The sequence below is a fragment of the Ammospiza nelsoni genome, chromosome 2 (assembly GCF_027579445.1).
Source record: "Ammospiza nelsoni isolate bAmmNel1 chromosome 2, bAmmNel1.pri, whole genome shotgun sequence".
Taxonomy (NCBI): domain Eukaryota; kingdom Metazoa; phylum Chordata; class Aves; order Passeriformes; family Passerellidae; genus Ammospiza; species Ammospiza nelsoni.
Genome location: NC_080634.1, coordinates 80,700,985 through 80,723,173, shown reverse-complemented (window position 1 = coordinate 80,723,173; position 22,189 = coordinate 80,700,985). Strand labels below are relative to the sequence as shown.

At 37.7% G+C, this 22,189-nt stretch overlaps 1 protein-coding gene across 3 annotated transcripts in view; it reads right to left on the bottom strand.

The window, feature by feature from the left end:
• Positions 1-22,189, bottom strand: part of PCCA (propionyl-CoA carboxylase subunit alpha) — a 274,780-nt gene that overhangs the window by 217,911 nt on the left and 34,680 nt on the right. For all 3 annotated transcript variants that reach the window (XM_059466064.1, XM_059466066.1, XM_059466063.1), the window contains 2 exons: positions 12,077-12,190; positions 10,532-10,585 (listed from right to left, as the gene is read on the bottom strand). In XM_059466064.1, coding sequence (XP_059322047.1) covers positions 10,532-10,585; positions 12,077-12,190 — 168 coding nt within the window. The remainder of the gene's footprint in view (positions 1-10,531; positions 10,586-12,076; positions 12,191-22,189) is intronic.

Below are 22,189 nucleotides of genomic sequence, written 5' to 3'. Positions count from 1 at the left end.
AAAGCTTTTAATAATTCACACTTATCAATGTTGCAAGAAGCTGCTGTAAATTTACATGCTGGAGAATGGGGAGACAATTTTTTGTGAAAAAACACACCTATAAAATGGGGATCTTCATATTTTGTAGATGAAAAGAAATTATTTAAAGATTACTTGGTTAAGCAAATTCTTCAAATGCTTTACTACATAACATTTTTATAAGGACTCATCATAAATAGATGGCACTCAGAATGGACTTTCAAAAGCTAAATTAGGTACCTGAATCAGCCTAAATCAAGTACTTAAATCCCTCTCAATAAGGTTTCTGTCTAATACTAGTTCAGCTACACATAAGTTAAAAGTTTATCAACTTCAGTTGCCTTTTTTTTTTCCTCATACCCTTTACCCCAATCCCAAACTACCACCCCTTTAAGTCCACCTCCATTCTGAATAAGGCAGAACCTTGTTAACTTGTTTCTGCTAGAATCAGCTGTACTAGCCTAAAGACTTCAATAGAGGAGTTAGGAGCAGGGGATATATGATTTGTTTAAACAAAGATAATTTTAACAGGACAGGTTTACAAAGTGACTAGGTGTCACTGTCATCCCAGCACACCCAAGGAAGGCAATAACCACTCACAGGGACAGGCAGTAACAGGCCACTGGGAACAGCAATCTCTTGGTCACAGTCAGAACTGAGGTCTGGCCACAGCTCAGTAACCTGATCCTCAGGAGCTTAACACCAGTTGGCCTTCAGGGAACAAGAAGCACTTGCTATGTTCTACACAAAACACACCACCTAACTCAAGGAAATCAACTTTTACACTTGTGTTAATTCAAAACTTCATTGCTAGAACATTCCAACTGCTAAGTATTTTAGCAACCTTCCTCGTAACTCTGGCAGGAACTGTGCAGTAGATTCAATACTTTAAGCTACCAATGTTATTGATGGCTTTCATTCACTCTGAAATAGAAATGAATGAAATATACCGTGAAAATAGACAAAGCTTACAAGTGTAAGCAAACCTGAAGGCAGTGAAAAGTGAAAAGGCAGATACATCCCGCTCATTCTTATGCATGTATGTTAATGAAATTTTAAAGAATTCCAGAGAAATCTTTAAAAGATTTGCAAAATGAACAAAATGAACCACTAAATGCAATGAGGTGGCTGCAAGCAATCTAATAAATTTTTACTCTTATCTGGGGGTCATGATTCCTGCTGCACTCAATAAAAGCTGTCATTGACAAAATCTGACAAACAAGGTAAGCTGCTATTAAGCAGTGTTTATATCGATACCTTGACAGAGTTTTTGTTTGAGCAACTCTCCTATGAGGAAAGGCTGAGGGAGGTGGGACTGTTGAACCTGAAGGAGGCTAAAGGGGAGCTCAATGTATATAAATGCCTGAAGGGAGAGCGCCAACATGGCAGAGCCAAGTTCTGCTTAGTGCTGCCCAGTGACAGGACCAGAGGCATGCACAAGCTGAAACACTGGAAGTTCCCTCTATCTGGAAACATTTTTTGACTGTGAGGGTGGCCAAACACTGGCACAGGTTGCCCAGAGAGGTTGTGGAGTCTCTATCCTTGGACAGTCAAAAGCCCACCAGACATGGTCCTGCCAACCAGCTCTGAGCATCCCTACATGAGCAGAGGGTTTGAACCAGCTGATCCCCAGAGGTACCTTCCAATCCCAACCATTCTGTGAAATAAAGACTGTATTTGATAGCTGCAGTAGAAACCAGATCCAACTGAATTATGCATTCTACAACCATACAATAAAAATGTGCAACCAGCTGGAAGATATTGTAACAATCTAGAGAATAGTAACTGAGTGACTAAGAAGTTAAAGTGTCATTAAACAGGTTAAAGACTGAAAAACCTCATTTAACCCTGACATGCCTGAATAGAGTGTCTTAATTCACTTTCAGCAACCAACTATACCTGGCATATGAGCAGTGATTCTCTCAACACCCAGAGGTAACTGGAGCAGTTCTCACACCACAGAGAACACCCAGCCCAGACAGGTTACATGACTCCTGCCCAGGAAGCAATACTGGAACAAGGGAATCCTACAGCATACCAAACAAAGAAGTAGATGAAGTCTCACAGCTGTAGAAACTATTCAAAATATTTGACAACTTTACAGTTCAGCACCAACATTTCATACTGTACAGATAATAAGCACCTATATAAAATTTTAATATAGACAAATACAAAAATACAAAAGAAATCAAACAGATGTATAAAATTATGTTTATAAAACTAAGTTCTAATAATTCAACATGTTAAACCCTATCTTCAAGAAAATATTTCTTGAAATAAGATTACAATCAAAATATGTACCATGAAAACAAAGCCTCCCACAAAAAAAATTGCCCAATCCAGGATAATAGGTCATCTTTAGAAGCATGTTAACCAAAAATCTTTCAGCTAGCATACTTTTCCACAGCTAGTGTAGAAGTCACTAGAACTTCAGAATACACTAGAAATGAAATCATTAAGGGCCAACTATAGGTGTGAATTAGGACCAAGACTCAGCAGGGTGCTGTCATTTTTATGTCACTAAACCAAAAGACACAAATACATTCTATCACCATAACAATCAGAAGACCTGTAAGACTGAGGTAGGAAGGGGACCACTGGAGGTCTTCTAGTGCAACCTCCTTGCTCAAGAAGGGACTCCTAGAGCACATTACTCAGGATTCCTTCCACACTGTCTTTGAATACCTACAGGGAAGAAGACTCCACCTCTCTCAGCAACCTGCACCAGTGCTCAGTCACCCTGACAGTAAAGATCATCTTCATGTTCAGGTAAACTTCCCATCCATCAGTTTCTGCCCATTTCCTCTTGTCCTACCTCTTGTACCACCAAGATCCTGGCTCCATTCTCTTGGCACCCTCCCTTCAGATACTTACACTGGTGAGATCTCCTCTCAGTCATCTCTTCCCAAGGCTGACAGCTCCCAGAGAGATGTTCCAGTCCCTTGATCATCTTTGTTGCTCTCCACTGCACCCGCTCCAGGACTTCCTGTCTCTCTTGTGCTGAGAAGCCCAGAATTAAACCCAGCACTCCAGATGTGATCTCACCAGGGCTGAGCAGAGGAGAAGGATCACCTCCCTCATCCTGCTGTCCATGCTCTTCCTGATGCTCCCCAAGATACCATTGACCTTCTTGGCCACAAGGGCACTGCTGGCTCATGGACAGCTTGCTATCCACCAGGACCTCCAGGTGCTCCTCCTCAGAGCAGCTTTTCAGCAGATCAACCCAAGCTAAACAGTCTTAAAGAATTAAATTTTAAAGTTCCCCCCAAAAGTAATCACCTCCTAGCCTTGGGATCAAATAAATGTAGCATGTTCATATCCCTCCTCACATAACACACCACTGTCAATAAGAAAAGTCCCTGTGTACAGAAATACAGCAAGTTGTAAGAAAACACCTTGGCTCATAAAATGTGTATTCAGTAGACTGATTTTGGTCCTGTTGCAATTAGTTTTCAGCAACAATAGAGAAGAGAAAAGTCATATTGTGATACAGAAAATTATTCTACCAAACACACTATTGCTTCAATGTATTTCAACTCTAAGAATGTACAAAAAAACCCTTTACTAAGCTGCATTCATCTTAAAAGTCAGAATTCATTTTCTTGATACACATATTTTATGAAGAACACATATAAGCTCTTAAGTAGTCAATCTGTAATGAACACAGATCAATCACTATAAAATACCTAATTTCTTAAAACGCAGGCAGAAAACAGAAGTGATTATTAAAGAAGCATTGTTGAATTCTAAGCTGAAGCTTCACATGCCTTGCCACAAAAGTAAATTAGAATCTACAGAGCAACAGAAGTTCTTATTGCAAAGACATCCCTTAACTATTCACGGTTAATCCAACTCCACAATTAATGGAATATTTAAAACTGATTTTAGAAACAGAGAAGGACATCACATTTGCAAGGTTACCACACCAGCTTATATCCGTTATACAGAATAGGACAAATTAACAAATCACCATAGATCAGAATGGTCAGAATTTACCAAAACCAGACAAGCTTGTCTGCATGATCGCAAAGCAATAGTAAAGAGGCAGAAAGTGAAGGAAATATTACCTGTGTAAGAAGAGAATTACATAGCATTTCATTTGCATATCTATTATTTCAATGAGGAAAAACACAAGTACACACAGTTAATGTAATTGCAGTTGTGGAAACAGAACGATACATTTTCATTCTCACAACCAGACAGCAACAGTGAAAAAAAGAGGACAGAACAAAGTATTTCTGAAGAAATAGGAAGGATTCCTGTAAGTCTGGAAGTAAGTACTATTGCAGTGACACTGCACATCAAGAAATAATGAATTTTTACAAATCAGGATTCCATCTATCCATTCATCTGCAGACCCACACACCCTAATAAGCATGCCAAAGTACTACTGTTAAAAGACAGCTCATGAGAAACCTTAAATTACTTACAATAGCCCATATAGGCAAAAATATCTCTAATATCTTCCTTAATCACATGCACAGCATTAAATCATTGGTCCAGAAGCCACGCAAGTCCACAGTTCATCCACCAAGAGTCTCAAGTTGCTAGACAGTACTACTCAAATCAAGAGGTTTTGTGCTATCATTTTTCCTAAGGACAGTTGCACCTGTTAAAGCTTTCAAACTAAGCCACTTGAAAAAAATACATAGCTTTAAAAAACACAAGCTAAAAAAAATAGGTTAAGATTGCCATAGCATAGGAAGTTGCCTAATCACAAAGGAGATCAAGGACAAAAAAGTATTAATATTATGAAGTCTAGACAAAAGAATAAAAAGGGAGGAGAGTACTTTTGTCAACTTACGTGAATCTTTGACAAAACACCACCCTACATCTTTAAATACATGCATATAGGTTACACACATGTATACCCACAAGACCTGTAGATATACACCCTGAGACTCTCAAGTTTAGGCATACACCTGCCCTTGAAAGAAATGTTCTAGCTATATACAGCAGCTCTCAAGATAGTTATTTGAAATTTGCCACAGGGAAGAACTGGCATCAATTTGTTTTGTTGCACAGCAATCTTAAGCAGGACACTGATGATGTACATACACCATCAAAGGCTTTTAGCAAAGGTATTTGAAGTTTTCTACAGTACAGGAGTAATACAGCCTTCCTACTTCCACCCTAGTAAGTGCTAAGCAGACAGTTCAGATGACTCAATTTCATTTTTCTAGCTCATATGGACTAATAATGTCTGACAAACACTGCCCATGATTTAATACACACACTATTTGTTTCTCCCATGGATTCCACCCAACCTGATACAGCAGATTTAGATTCCTTTTCTATGAAAAAAAGGTTTGCTCAGAATACGAGAACACAAGTAACACTCAAGTATTCTGCCTTAAAACAAAATAAGCATCAAAATTATAGATTCACATGCAGAGCTCTTCTGGGCAGCAAAGTGGTGACCTGTTCATTTAGGCCAGTACATTGCCTAAACTTTATTACCCTGTACAGACAAAATCTCCAGTCTCCAACAGACAAAGCACCTTGAGCCACCACAGGCACTGGTAGCAATCACACTGCTGGCTTTGGTAGGCAGTGAAACTCTGGCCTGCAAGGCATAGTGTACAAAACACACATTAAAAGCTCTGTCCTCCCCACTCCTTGAAGTGTACAATCTCTGCCATAAGCAGCTTCTTGATACCAACTTCCACTGCCTTTTTTGGACCACCTTTTCACAATTTGGGAAGTACAAATGCTAGCCAGTCACAAGAGTTGTCAGGTAAAAAGCTAATGCATGTGGGAACAGCATGAAAATCACACCAAATGTTTCTCAAAAATGTAATATCCACCGAACCACAATGAAGGAACTTCACAATTTGCTTACAAATAACAAAGCCATGCACAACAATGGTAAAGAAACACTCCTGCCAGTAAGAGTCTATATTTCAAATTGTGAGAATCCCATTATTAGCTGTGCATAGGTCTGTAGATCCACCTGCACAAAGCTCTTCAGATCAGAACAGATCAGACATGTGACCCCTTACAGAAGGTGACACAAGTTGCTCTTTGGTTTACCTTTTCCTTCTCAAACTTTGCAGCCATTTACAAACATGGGATCAACTATTTCCACATACATTGTTTGCCCATTTATTTCAGACAATACATTGTTGGGATTTTTAATTCCACCAAGAAGGTTTATCTAGCTTCAAAGGTAAAGAGAAATAGCACTGGGTGCTTTGTTCTCCCCCAGTCATGTCAAACAGTAGTTGTTTAAAAGGCACAAAAGATGTATACAATCAGGTTTCACTAGAAACTCCAAGAAGATTAATATCTTATTCCAAAATTGAATGCTTTTTTCTCACCATGTTTATGGCTTCTGTCCCAAGGAGTGGATTTTGGCAGGAAGCAGTGGCTGGCTATTTTTGCATCAACAAATAGAGCATCAGAATTCTGTCAAGGGTGCATTCAAAAAAGAATATTCCAGATAAAGGCTGCATTTGTAACTAACTACTATCATTTTCAGATAATTTTATGCACATATCAAATCATTTTCTTGGAGGAAATACACCACAACCCACAACCTTTCATAAAAGCACAAACTCTATCACATACAAAGCATCAAAATACACTGAAGATTTATAACCTTGCAAACTGATATTTTTCCTACAAAGCTTACAAAATAATAACTCAGCGGACTTGTTTGTTTTGTTTTTAACAGCAGCATCACAAGGGACTTTAATGGCAGTCAAACTGGAAGTTCATTTGTGTTTCTTTAAATTAAGAAGAAAATTGACCCCGTTATGACTAACTGCAACACAGAGTCACCATGCATCAAGGTCTAAGTGCATAATCACTACCAGGAAGCAGGAAAGGAACACAACATCAACTGCAGGTCTAAGACTCCTACTTGGTGCTAACATCAGCTAGACAAACAGCCACACTGACTCTGGAAAAATGACTGTGCAATCCTACCACACAGTTGCTTTCTTCTCGCTGTTTTCTCACCCAGACCCAAAAAAAACCAAATAAAAACAAAACAAAAAAATAAAAACAAACCAACACCCAACCAAAATCACAACCGTCACTGCGATCAAGGGGCAATCCTCCCAAACTATTCAGCATGTTAAGAGACCCAACTCAGCATTCCCATCCCCCCCCACCAAAACAGCTGCTCTGGAGGTTTGCAAGCAAGGACAGAAAAATGGCAAATTCAGAAAAGTATATCTTTCAATTACAGGTCAACCAAAAGGCTTAGCTTAGTCTCAAGGCCTATCTCCTTCCCAAATTCCAAAGACCTGCTTTATGTAACAGAGGGGACAGAGCTTCTAAGAAAAGGTCTGCATTAATTTTAAGAAACAGGAAACATTAAGCAAGCTAACCTAAATGCAGAGGTCACTAACAAACTCTTCTAAAGCAGGAAAGGAACAAACTGCTCTTGCAATTCTGCAGAACACCTGGCAAAGGATACTAGCATTTTTTTTAATGCAGCAATATAGATTTTTAACTTCACCTTAAGATTTATGACAACACTGAATATTATGCAATTATTCTTTGAAGGAGGGAAATTACTTTCATGGAAGTATATTTGAATGCATAAACTAAAAGTACCAACTTATTTGCTGATTCTTAAGAAAATACACCCACTTACATAATCCCATATTTTGTTACTCTACATAATGCTATCAGCATTATCATAAAATCATCCAAAGATTCCATGTTCAAATACCAATCCTTAAGAAATTCACCTTAGTATGTATAAAACCTTTGACAGACTCACTCAGTATAAATGCCATGGACCTCTTCTGTCAGCCAACAACAGCAACCAGAGTAGATACACAAAGACAGGACTGAATGCACCAAGTTGTTTACTGAATCACAATGAACAACATGCCAGATATTCACCCACTGATTGTTTTTTGGAAATTTTGTTTTGGAAACAAAGGATCATTTATTGTGCCTCCTTTGCCTACTTTAAGAGAGAGCAAAATTAAGTTTCTGAAGAAGAAAAAAGACCAGCAATTTTCAATACTCTAAGTATCTACCAAATTCTTCAAAAGTACTGTCTACAGCTGTACCCTACTCCATGAGTCATTCAGAAAATAATGGACAAAAAGACATGCCTTCGTTCAAATCACACACTGTGAGATTACATGTGAACTGACCCTCCATGCATTAATTGAAGACAAAGCTTTGCTTTGAGCTCATTACTGTTCTTACATATACACTGGCAAGTTTAGAAAGTTTAGTGTCCTTCTCAGTTTCCCAATTTAAGAAGTTTGTTCTAAAAGTACAGATGTGTACCAGGAAATAAGCCTGAGTTTCATAAGTTCCATCACTACTTTCAGTGCAAAAGAACAAAATAGTGCATATACAAAGAACAGGATAGGGAGAAAGAAAACAGAACAAAAATGTCTTCTGCAACTTCATTACAGTTTAACAACATAACAGTTACAGTCTTCAATAAAAAGAAGAAACAGCAGGCAAGTTTTCCTCCCAACTATATTAATCAGAGTGTCTTGAAAAAAATATAAGCAGCCCTAGGGATAGAAAGATAGATCATTTCACCAGCTCTCACCAGGGGTTTGATCTTCTAGAGCCACTGACATCAAGGAAAGCATGATTATGTCTTAATTGAGACTTTAAATAGTGCATTTCAGAAAGCAAAATCACATTACCTTGTTTTATTATATTTTTAGAGAAGTGAACACACCGGGTTTCTGAAACATAATTAAAGCTATTTTGAGACTGCAGCACCAACCAAAAATTCAAACATGTTTTTAGTCACCACATTATTTCAGGAAATTGTTAAGAAACTTTCCTAGGATCTGAGTGAAAAGACGAGAAATAGAAAGGTGGAGAAGATCTACAGGAATGTTTGTACTTTCTCCATTTCTGCTTAATCCTGCCAAAAAAATTGTTCCCACTTCACATCACCAATATTATAACTAACATTACCACACGATTTATATTTATTGTTAATAACAACATCACTGTAGAATGTGCCTGGTTCAGAGTATTTAACTACCAAATTTCCATATTCAGCAGCAAAATAGCATAAGTGAACACCTCCATTTCACTAAATTTTTTTGTTACTGAAAAACCAGGAATGGCCAACTAAAGTCAGTTATCCCGGTCGAATCCATTGAGAACAGAGTTTGTTATAAATTAAGCCAGGAATCTTCCCTCTAAAAAGAACCTCTGGTACATGAAGCAGAACAGTGATAAAAGAAAGCTGCTAAACTGCATGAAAATAACATGTAAAAGATAACCCCAGATTTGGTAAATCTTGGCAAACACCAAGTGTTTAAAATTTCTTTCAACTTTAACATCACCAGCACCCAGCAGGGTGTACTCAGCATCCCACAGAACCTGCACTTGTTTTTGTCTAGAAGCTGTAAAAAAAAAAAAAAAAATCACAGCAACTGAAGTATGAAATTTTTAGATTTCATTCTCAAACAGTCTCCTTAATGAGCAGGTGGTATCTGCTAACAACAAATAACCAACTCAATAGCAATGGTCTGTATTACAACTAGAACTCAAAACTAAAGGAAATAGTTAAGGAAGGTATAAGGAAGACCTGTCTCACAAATGCTAAGGACAAAAAGAAACACCATTCAAGAATCATATTCCTCACCTAAGTTTTTTATCTTGAATCAAAAAGGTGCAAATTTTTCTCAAAAGCAGAAACAAATTTCTCTTGCTGCCTGTAAATCAAGGTATTTCTTCAGCTTCATTTACTCCATAACCAAGTTGGTAGCTGCAATGGCTTTTTACTTTGAACTTCAATGCAGTATGTGCTTGTCCCTATTCTGAGCAAAAGCAATGCAATAACACATGATCTGCAGTGACTATACATACAGCATCCATCCAGGACTTTGTTCAAACATTGTGAATGCAACTTCCTCCTAGCACTGCCCACTTTTAAGCAGCTGCATGAAAGCTTTTGGAAAAAAAATAAAATCAGACCATATCATCAGTTCATGATATACAAAAACCTTACTGAAGTAAAGAGGTTTTGAACAATAATTTTTATAAATTCAGATAAAGTGAAAACAGCACCCTCTTGACTCTTTGGTCCTTTCAGAGAATGCAGCACCATGATACAATACCACCAGCAGAGAAGCCAATTTTTAAACAGCTTTCTATTCCCATCCCAAAGTGCACTTCAGCACCTTCTCAGGGCTGCTGATACAGCTGTTCACCAGCTGTGCTACAAATCACCAAGATGATCACTTAAAACCAGATACTTTTAAGCTAGATCATTCAGTGACCCAGTTTTGCAGAGCAGCCTCATAAACAGTCCAGGCATAAGCAAAAATCCTGAAAGGTTTTTACATACTGGGTAAAGTTCTTACAAACAGACTTCTCCCAAAAGAAAACTCCGCCTGCAATTACATCCTCAAAATGCAAAGAATTCACATGTACAGAAAGCATATTGAAATCCCCTATGTTAAAGTATCTTTTAGATTTGCCTTTAGTTGGTAGCTTGCTTCCTTAGGTACCTTGAAACAAGTATGTGCCATCAGTCACAGCCAAGCAAATAAAAATAACTTACCAAACGTCTAGCAAATTCTTTATTTTCTGAAAGAAATCCATATCCTGGGTGTACCTTGGAAGACAAAAGAAAAAATTCAAGCTGATTGAGTTCTGAAACCACACACCAAAGTCAGTAGCACATTTTCAGATACTGGGGATGGTAAAGTAGATCACTAAGCATTTAAACAGGTTGAATACCTTAAGAAACTCTCTTAACACATTGATTTTTCTGTCCTAACTTAAGTTGTTGAGCTATCATTTCTGAAACAAACTTTCCTTATTTAACTAGGGAGAACAGGGTTGCTTGCAGAAAAAATGGAGCTGTTTGCAGAGCAAACAGACATAGCCTTTGGTGATTTGCCTTTTGCTCTTTTTAGCTCCACTGCAAGTTTCCCCAAATATGCTCATCTACACTCTCCTCAGTAACCACTATAAAGTACTCTGTATCCCAAAATATTTCCAGCCCTAACCACAACAGTGGTGCACAGGTCCCCAGCCATAAGCCCCCTACCTCTAGTGACCCTGGCTAGAGGGCACAATATACTCTCTTCATTAGTCTAAGTCAAGCATCCTGTGTGCCTTGTTTGCTACTCACACCCCAATATTCATTCAGCCTAATGACTTGAGAGGAGCATGACTAAGTTTTCATTTTACTTTTTGCAAGTCATATAAGACTCTTGATCTATTATACTCTAACAGACAAAGCATAAGCCATTTTATTCACCTCTTTTAAAGAGCCAAAAACTGGGTTTCATATTCAGAAACTCAAAGGGGAGAAAACACTGGTTTTGTTTCTGGCCCCTAAAGGCACTGTACCAAAACATCATGTTAGAAAGAAATCACAGTGCTGATCCAACTGTTCAAGGGTAGTTAGTGTTGCTGATAGATACACACCAAATTTCATTTTAATAAATGCTCTGTGTACAGTAGCTCTGAATAATACATTCATTTCAGTGACAGAACAAAGAACATTAGGAATGTGAACATATTAGTTTTTTCTACTGATTCCTGTTAAGCTTTGAATCTCTGGCCAACTTGGAAGGAAAATAGGCAGACTTGCCCACATTTACACAAATAAGCTAATATGCATTTTGTAAACCTTCTGAAACAAAGGCAATTACAGGATGCACCATTTACCTTCCTGCAAGTAACATTTATACAATATAGAAAGTGATTCAAATGAAGTTTAAGCAAAAGCCTTTCTGGATACACTTCATAAAACATTCAAAAAAGGCATTATGGCATATAAAGGGTTAGCACTCAAAACTAATTGGGATTTTTTTTTCCCCCAGCAAATTTGGAAATGAACTGAAGCTGCTCCCTGGTGTGAAAGCTGAATCCAGCAGCCACCTGCAGGATCAGCGACCAGTGCTGCCAGATGCTACAAAGCCTTTGATTTCCAGTAGCGATTTCAGACACATTTAACTCATGTGACATGAACTAACCGGAATAGCATATTAAATCACTTTCCCCCCCACACCCCTTTAAAAAAAATATACAAACTCTGGGTTTTCTGCTTTCTATATATGAAACAGCTGCAGCAGATAGACACATTCAGACTCACAGCTTGGGCCCTGGTTTTCCTAATGACTTCCATGATGGCATCCATGTTGAGGTAGCTTTTGCTGGTGGGAGCTGGGCCAACACAGACAGCTTCATCCGCCATTTTCACGTGAACCTGAAGAGGCAATAGTCTGCATTAACAGATGCTCCCAGCAAAAATAATTAACATCACCCAGTCACATGCACACAAATCTGATTGTGTCAAAGATCATTTACATACCATAGCCACTCTAAAATACACACTGAAATCACCAACACTGGCATACATACAAGTATTTGCACTGTAAATCTCATTTCATTTAGCTCTGAGCTTAAGTCACTTTCAAAACGTTTTATTGTTCTAATATATTATTTTGAATTTGATTAAATAAAATCAAGACAAATAATTTCACCTTCCTATACTGATCATCTATATGTAAATTCAGACTAAAAACTACTTTGTTACTTGTAACTAGGGTAGTCTAATATCTTAATACTTAATAACAAACATTCATGACCAGTTCTAAGCAGGCTCCCCAGGAAGTTGGGGATAATTAGAGTGAATTGAATGAAGGGATGCAATGAGTGTCCCTGCACAGCATCAGGTCAGCACCATGCACAAATTAAAGCCTATGACTAAAGAGTTCAATATCACTACACGTGAACCAGAAAATCTTGAGAATTATTTAAGCAGGCTCATGTTTGATTTCTAATCCATTGTATCCTCATTTATATGCATTTGCCAAATATTTTTTAGCCAAACAAAAAAGAGACAAACATCGGCAACATTTTACCAAGAATACAAAAATAACTAGGTTTGGAGTTAGAAGTCTTCTTACATCTCACAAGAATGCTTATCTTTAAGTTTTAAAAGTTTAATTAGATTGGTCTTTAACACGCTTTCAGAGTTCAGAATACTTTTCTTTCAAGTAAGATACAGATATAACCATGAAACCAAACAACCAGTTTTACCTCATTCTGCTTTTTGTAAGTTCCCTTTCAGTATGCATTTAAGAAAGCATGCCATTGTTTAAACTGTGTAAGATTCTTAGCTGCCAGTAAGACTTATTTAGAATGACAATTTGACATTTCCAATGCTTACCAATTTTTACAACTATTTGATATCTCCAGCATTTGAAACTGAAAATACACTGTCTAAAATCAGAGCTCTTTTAGAAAAATAGCATTAACGTTTCAGAAATACAAAACCCCGATATGAGTTCAGTTGGCCAAAGCATGTATAAATAACACCAAGCTTGTGGTTTTGGTCCCTGGATGGATCATTCACTTAAGAGCTGGACTCCATAATCCTTGTGGGTCCCTTCCAACTCAGGATATTCTGTAATTCTGCACAATATTTTTGGTTTTTATCAGGAAATTGTTATTTGTGAAAAGGAATTTTATTTGCAATTAGTTTGAAGGCTGTCAAGTGTGTCAAACAAGTTAGAAGTTACATAGTCTGGATACGCTATTGGCTCATTCAGAAGAAACAAGGCCAGAAAAATCAAAAAAACACCTACAAACACTGACAGGCAGCAGTAAGACAACATTTTGAACACTACAATGAGAAGTAAGTAGCAGGTGAATATAACAAATGTATAAAAAGGAAGAGAGCCACTTAATAATTTTCATTTTTTCTTCAGTTTTATGGACCTTTTCTGAGCTTGGGAAATGTTAATCCTACCAACAAGCAGCATATTAACTTTCCACCTAATTCCATGTTTCTTTCTGGAAGCATCTCTTAAATAGCTTCTGAATTTGCTAAATTCTCAAGTATATAACCACATAACCTGCTGGAATCACCATATATTTCAATATTGCTTCAATAACATCAACTGTTTTGTTTCATCACTACACCATTGGTCTCACAATATAAACAGAGCAAAACCAGAAAAAAATCTTTGAGCAGTAGCACAGAATCATGCAGCAGGTTTTTGTACTTTCTAGTACACACATCTTAGCAACTAAGTAATCTCTTTTGATCAAATGCTATCACGATTAGTCTGTGTCATCCTTCCTGCAGCACTAAGATGAAGAAACAGCAGCTTTATCTGAATGATCAGTTTATATGCTTAAAGTTGTTCTGAATCCCAATGTGGCATACAGTTCTAAACAAAGTCATTCAAGCTTAAGCTTAATTAAGAATGTATATTTTACAAAACCAAAAGCTTCCTTATAAAAAAGGAATAAAGATTGTTAGCTATTTCTAGGTATCAAGATGAAAACTCCACACCCACCCACTTCCTGCACTAAGGCACCAATAGAGTCCCACTAGTACCAAAAGCAGCCAGAGGAGATATTGCAAACCAATTGGTTTTGTACGTATAAACAGCCCTGTGCACATTTCCCCAGTATTACCCCACTCCTTTCTGAAATTTTTTGTTGCTATTCAACTCTCTGGAGTTTCAACTCTTCCTTTCCCACATTACCATGTAATCTGGTAAATCCATTTCTCCTTGCTCACCTTACTGCAAGTTGTTGGTGCCTTCCCTAGTTCATAGCCACTTCAGCCTGGAATGCACCAGGCAAATCTCCCAAAAAAGAGGTCTCCATTCCACCTCCACTAGTTCAAAACCTCCAGATTTTCAGGATCCAGTGACAGCTGGGAGGATTTTCAGGATCCAGCCCCATCTAAGAGGCTTCTCATATCTACTTTTATTATGAGTTCATATCTATTTTTATTGTGAGCAAACCAGCACACGAACAGGAAATCTGCTTCTTAGTAATTCATAATGACAATTCCCCTTAGCATTTAGATTCCTTTGACATTGCACTGCAGTTCATGAAGAATACCTCAAATATTGTAACACAAATTTATCATAGATTTGTTTGTATAGTATAAATGTAATTACTAGCAAACATAACAAAAACCATCATTTGAGTCTACATGACAACTGAAACTTTCAGCCTACTACCAAGGGCTGCCTGCTTCACACAGTAATTCATTAAACCTTTACCTCTGCAGAAGCTAACTTATAATGCAATCTTCCTAGACAGTACAAAGAATTCAGCAACTCCCCTTCCTCAATCACCACAAATTTCAAATACATTGATTTTCAAATTCAAGGATTGCTTAAGCACTTGATTTAAATCACACAATCCTAGGTATTCAAAACCTGTCCCTAACAGCTAAAATCTCAGAGGTGTGATTTATCCCTTTTCTGTTTTAGGTCACAAAAAACCCCAATGTCAACAAAAACAAAGAAGCAAGTCCCCGGAGGTTCTTGAAAAATGGCATTTCTTCATAAATATCTGAATTGACCCTGCCATCTCAAGCATGAATGGATAACAACAAAGGCTGGAAAACAGTCGAAACTCAGTGCTTAATGGTTTATACTGCAGTTTTTAATCATATTGGGCTACCTGGGCCTCAAGAGAGAAGTCTCAAGCAGCTACCAAGGACTTGCTGTGTTAGAGAATACAAATGACTGGAAATCATGGAAAAATTGTGTGTGCAAAAGCCATTTAATTTCTGTAAAAGTTTTTTACTTTAAGTACTCTAGTTCATAAAGGCTGATTATATTTCAAAAACAACAAAACCAAAACCTACTGAATCTTCATTTTATAGAACCTCAATCTAATTAAAGAACTAGAAACTAAATACAGTCACTTTTGGAAATCCAAACCAACCACAAACAGCTGACCAGCTCATCACACTCCTGTATCTATGAGAAATAAGCTACTAATAATAAAACTGGATTCAACAAGGAGTCCTAGCAGAACAACATTAGAATAAATACTATTAAATGGTGTAACTATTTTTGGATTAAGATACAAAGTCAACTGGAAATAATCTGAAGTACAACAATTACCTTATTACACAACAACAAGCTTATTCTTTCAGAAGCAAACAGCAGAGAAGTGGCCACTGGCTACAAAACTAGTTTAGGTCGAGGAGCCACCTTCACAGCAAGGCAGTTCTATCAGCAGATCCCACCACATCTTTACACAGGAACAGCTTCATGTTTCTTCACTGTCTTTCCAGCAAACAGGCAAATAAAGCACAGAGTCCATTGGGGATGACTTGCCAGCCATTTTTGGCCTGGACTGGTTTCAAGCACCACTCCAGGCTGCAGCAGCTCTCAGAGTGCAGCAGGAGGTAATAATAGCAGCAGCAATTGGGTTTGGAGATCCTTCTACAGTTCAATATTTCAGGAGGATTTATAAGGCAGTTTTGGTGCCAGGGCTTGGCATCATACTCCAGAAGACAAATATACCCATAACCCAAAGTTTTGGATGTGAACGCCACAAAAATAGTCAATATCTGCCTTGCAGACAACCCAATTTAGAAGGACTGCACTGAATCACAGCCAGTACATACCCAAATTACCTCGATTATTTTAGCTCTCCTGTGTCCTGGAATGTGACACATGTTCATTTGACAGTAGCATGCTCTCTTGAATAGCCACACTCTGAATTTATTGAATTATCCTCATAATTAAACCAGTATCTCAATTTCCAGAAATCAAAATTAATAACCTGCTACCTAAAATATATACAGGTCTCCTAGAAGTATTCTGTTTGACACAGCAGTATCAAGGTAAACTTCTCCAGGGCCACCCATCTGCTGCAGAGCACTAGTTGGAATCTACATTATAAACAAATTACATTTAAATACACATCTCTTAACATAGAAAAGTTCTCAGTATGAACACAGAATGTATTAAAAATTATTTTAAGGCAAAGAAATAAGCCACTTTCAGTGCATATAGAGTCTATAAAACAATCAAAGATACCAAGAAAATTTACAGATCTCTAGCATTATAATTATTCAGCAGCTCAAGTTCGTTACCTTCTTATGGAGCTGGTTCATGACAAAAAGTGCTTTTCTCCTCAGTTTGTTTCACAATGGATCATTCTCATTTACTAACTTCAGAAACTAAAGACTGACTTATCAACAAAGAAAAATGTATCTACGTGCATTTCCCAATTGAGTGTTTAACATCATCTGCATAGTTTCCACAGATGATTTTATATACCTCAGCAGTTTCTGAGGCTTATCATGTGACAGATGTAATTTACTTCAGTGTAAATGTCTAATTAACACATACACACACACTCCCCTTTTCCTCCATCTCTGAGGAGTAAATGTCTGGGATTCCCCAGTGTCCCAGTTTTTCAGACTAGGTCAGCCTACACATCACCAGGTCTCAACACAAGTTGATATTCACACAGCAGAGACAGTTATACTGAGTTGCAGGCTGCATTTTCCTCCTGATTCTTCTATGCTGTTTCAGAATTTATATTATAGGGAAACTGTTGTAGCTGCATATACAGTGCTAATCAAACCTAGGCAGCAATTAAAACAACCTCAGCAAAGAGAACACTTTTGTTTGGTACACTAGATAAGATTGAGCATTGTTCAGACAAAGAAATCTAATCAAACAAGTCATTCTCCTTCTATAGTTCAAATCAATATTACACATTGGAACAACATCCGTTGGTGTAAGTGGATTCACTTAATTGGCCCAAACTGCATAATACCGCTCAGCAAGACAAATCACAATTAGCTCAACCCATAAAATAGGGCTAATGAATAAATCCTTTGTAAGTTAGCTAAAAAAAACCAACCACCTCAAATCTTGCCAGCACCATTGCCAAAAGAGACAGACAAAGCAGAACAAAAAGCCTATGGCATTGAACAGTCTTGAGTTTAAACAAAAAAAAAATCAAACTGATGGAAAAAAGGTTCAAACTCACGGCTTTGCCAAAAACACATCTTCCATCTGACCTAAGTATCTTTAGCAGCTTGACATTAAAATACACACACCAGTAATACAGTAAGTATGAGCACATAGTGTGCAGTATTCATACAGCCTTTAAAGTGCTATCTGCAAAGAAATACTGTCACACCATTACATCATGTAACCCTTAAACAAAATAATGGAAACATGGCTAGAGCACACAAAACACAAAACTGTGAAAGACAAATACCATAACTACCCTACATTTCCCACATTTAATTTTACTCAGCATCCCAAAAACCTACAAAAAAAGTTAATGCAAATAAACAGGTCAACCTGCAGAGTCAACATAAATAGATTTCTCTGCAAGCCTATTTTAAACTATTTAAATCTGATAGCCCACAAATAGTTAAACAAGGACTCTGTAAAACAATTCTTCAGTGGCCTTCAAACATGTTTTGGTGAAGGGCATTTAGTTACATTCCCCTCCAAGTCTACAAAGACCCTCAAAACAGCCCATCCTTTAGCATCTGCGGGATTAGATCCCTGGTTCATGGACACCAGCTGAGAAATATAAATTTAAAAATATAATATCCTTTCCTTTACTTCCTAGTCTTGCCCTTCAAGTTTTACACCTGGTCAAAAAATGAAGACAGTAAATAACCTCAGTAACCAAGGGCCTCAAAAATCCATTTTTCAAACTACAATTAATGGATCCAGGTTGAACTGAACAATCACTAAAAGACAGGCAACATGAACCAGGCAGGGAAGAAAGCATTTTTAACCAACACCAAGAAAAAGCACATTTCAATACATATCAAGATTTTCATCTGTTTGCATTCTTGCTTATACACACGAATTTATTTTTGTAACCTTAGAAAAAAGTAAATCTCCGTTCGCTCTTCCATGGATGAAGCCCTGGAATGTTGCATGCTGCTAAAAAGACACACAATTTTACTTGCATTATAAAGGGGAAAGGACTCCCCATTGTACTTATAGGCCTGATCACTCCTACTGTAAAAACCAGACCATGCTAAAGCTGTCACAGAGTGATACTCTCAAACTGTGTTTTGCTTGAGGGACAAGCAAGAAAATGCCTTCTGAGTCCTGAAGACATTACAGATAAGACTCTAGAGAAGAGTTCCAGAATGGCTTTTGTCCCTAAAAACCTCTTCCTATATACTAATTGTTTGATGGATAGTTTCAGTGAAGCACCTTCTAGAACAAAAGTGAGAAAGAAGGCTTCTCCATCAGAATTTTATTGGAAGTGTTTACTGTGCTGAACCCTTCAACTCGGACACAAGTTTGCTATTGAAAATTTGGTGGCATTAAATAGTTAATTTGTATCACAACTTCCAACATGTTTTACTCAACACCAACCAGGAACAGTCCATTTCTTTGGTAGAATAACTGAAAAAGTATGTCAACAGTCACCTTGCTCACTAATCTACCTTTGGATGAACTGAACAATTAACAGAGGCAGAGCAACCAGGAGGGGAAAACCAGAATGTCCCAAACTTTAACTCCAAGCTACTGTGTCAGTAGCAAAACACATTAACGATCTCAAGGGAAAAGCACTCCCCTTGCCTCCTTCCACTGGTGCTCCCTTGGTGGGAGACCTACCAAGTTCCTCTGCTCAAGTAAAATTGGAGGCAGCACAGCCACTCAACACAACCTTTGCTGATGTCTAGAGGGCTGTGAAGAAAGTCTGCAAGCTTGCAACTGCACTCATGTCTGCAGACTATTTTTACTCTGGAATACATTATCTACAGCAAGTCTCCAGGATAAACAGGAGATTTTAGTTCAGAACATACACTAACAATTTGGGAGAACACTTACTAAATGTATTTACCAAAGAAAGAGTCTCCATCTGTTGCATGAGTTGAGCGATTCATCATATTCATTAGAGCAGTCCACTATGCTCTGTGAGTTTCATCTTTGCACTTTCAGTGTTTTAGAAAAAGAATTAAGTTTTTTGTGATGTTAACAAAATAGTGATGCCCTACAGTGCTTTTAGTAGCCTCCCTGCATTTCAAACGCATCTGCACCCATATGTCAGCCTTTCCCTAATGGAATCTCAGCTTCTAAGCACATTAGCAAAGCAATAGGACAGATCTTTCTCATGCTGTTTCTTTTTCCTGCCTCTCCCAAAAACAAGCTCACCAAGGAATGCATTTCATGCATGCTTCTTTGTTTTGCCTTCTAAAGGGGTTAAGACATGTAGGAGATGGGAAAACTGGTAGTTAAGCAGGTCTAGGAAATAGTATCACGTGGTAGGAAGGGCAGTCAACAGCAGAACTTCATATAGTAGAGATTTAGTTCTTGATTAAGCTGGATATACCAGAAGACACTTGGGATTCAGAAAAAGTATGTTAAACTCGGCCACAGTACAAAGTAACATGTAGTATGCACTGGTAACATGCCCCTATTCAAAATTTTCAGCTCTAATTTGGATAGAGTTCCCCTTTCAGATGGATGAACACAGCACACATTCAGATGTCTATACATGGCTGGACTGCAGAAGTTACTTCCAGCATCCAAAGATCAGAGATTCCTAAAATCAGTTCTAGTGTTGAGAAAATAGCTCACAACAACAGCAAGGTGATTTCACAGCTACCTGGTATTTCAACTACAGAACAGTATTTAACAGAACAGTGAAAAGGGAAATGTGGGCATCAACTAAATACAGCAGTCTGGATCAGTAGTTGGAAGATTTATTTCATTTTTTTTTTAATTGCAAACAAGATGCAGACAGTGAGTTATGTGCTTCCTGGTGTGGACTAACTTCAGGCCCAAAATGAACCATATATTGAGAGTTACATCACTTTTACAATAAGCCTCACTTTAGGCATACACAAAATGCCACTCAAAGGAAGATCCCACCCCTGAACACTCCTCCACACTCAGCTCCAGCAATTACAGTGCTGCTGAGACAGATCAATGAACTGAACAGACACAGTGGAAAAGTAATCGGAGGGGAGGGGAAATTAACCTTCTGTCAGATCAGCAAGTTAAACCATCTCCCAGCTGCATGACCATCAGATCCCACACAGTGAATGAATGAATGCGAAGGGGCAGGAGAGCACTCCTTTCACAAGTACTGTAGACTTAGAGGAATTTAGACATAATATGAAGCAAGTTCTACAATGTCAAATAAACCAAAGAAAACACCAGAGAAAACAGTTTGTCAGTGAATGCAGAATATCTTAAGGATGACAAAATTCCAGGGCAGGTTTCCTAAAACAGATTTTCCCTCATGTCTATGCAATACATATATGCTCAACAGAAAATATATATGCACATGTATGTATATATACACGTACATACACATATCCTTTACTACTTCTAGGCACCCAGTGAGAAGAGTTTTACCACTAGGGCTAAGTACTAAAGCAGTACATAAAAATTAACAAAAATCACACCATAAAATCTCAGCATTGCCATCACAGCAAGCATAATCTTATGCTTTTATGAGGAATTAAATACTTTAAAATGCCTTACAAAATATTCATACTTAATATTATGATGTTATATGACATTTACAAAAGTAAAGCATTTCTCCTTCAAAATTCCACTAATATGAATGCTCAGACTTCTTTAAAATGATTGTTTGTTAAATGAAAGTGTTCATTTTGCAAGAAAATTACTTCTCTGCCAGTGTATGCTAATTATTCATTATAGCACAACTTCAAAGAAGATAGTCCTTTCTATAAAACCCATTGTAAGTTTTCTACCCTCAAAAGTCTTCTTTTGAAAGACATGACAGCTTTGAGACTTCAAGATGCAAATGTCCAGATAAAGTCAACAAAAACTGTGCAATGGAGAAAAATCATCAAGAACTCCTGGAAAATGACTGCACAGACAGGCAGCTCAAGTCTGTAAGGGACTGTATGGTCTAACAAACAGGCAGGAATAGACAAGGAAATCTGCACTGTCCAAATACAATTTTTACACAGGTACTACCAACGCTGGACAATTCATTCACAGTTGCAGATGCCAGACTTTACGTGGTCCCATTCTTTTCCAGATCATCTGACAAAAATATTGTCAATGATTGGGTTTTTTTTTTCCTTACAGCCCTCAGAGTTCTGCCATAGCTACAACTCAAATTGTAAAATCTTTAATTTAGTGTGACTCTAGAAAAATCCTTTATTTGCTTGGGGATTTTTAGCTTATTGAGTATTTTCCCTAACAACATTTCCATCTCCTAGCTTATTTCCTATGATACACACTTCCCCAATTCAAGTTACTCATGGTTAGTGAGCAGAATTTTAGTGTCCATTGCATCCCATTAATCTTAGACAGTATTATTTCAGCACATCAAGAAGACTTAGTCTCAGAACAGAGCATGTCTTGAGGAAATGGGTCTTGATATACAAAAGACCATTCTTTGCAGGACACTACAAAGTTCCCCCCACCCGAGCAGAAACCTTGTTCCAATCAACAGAATG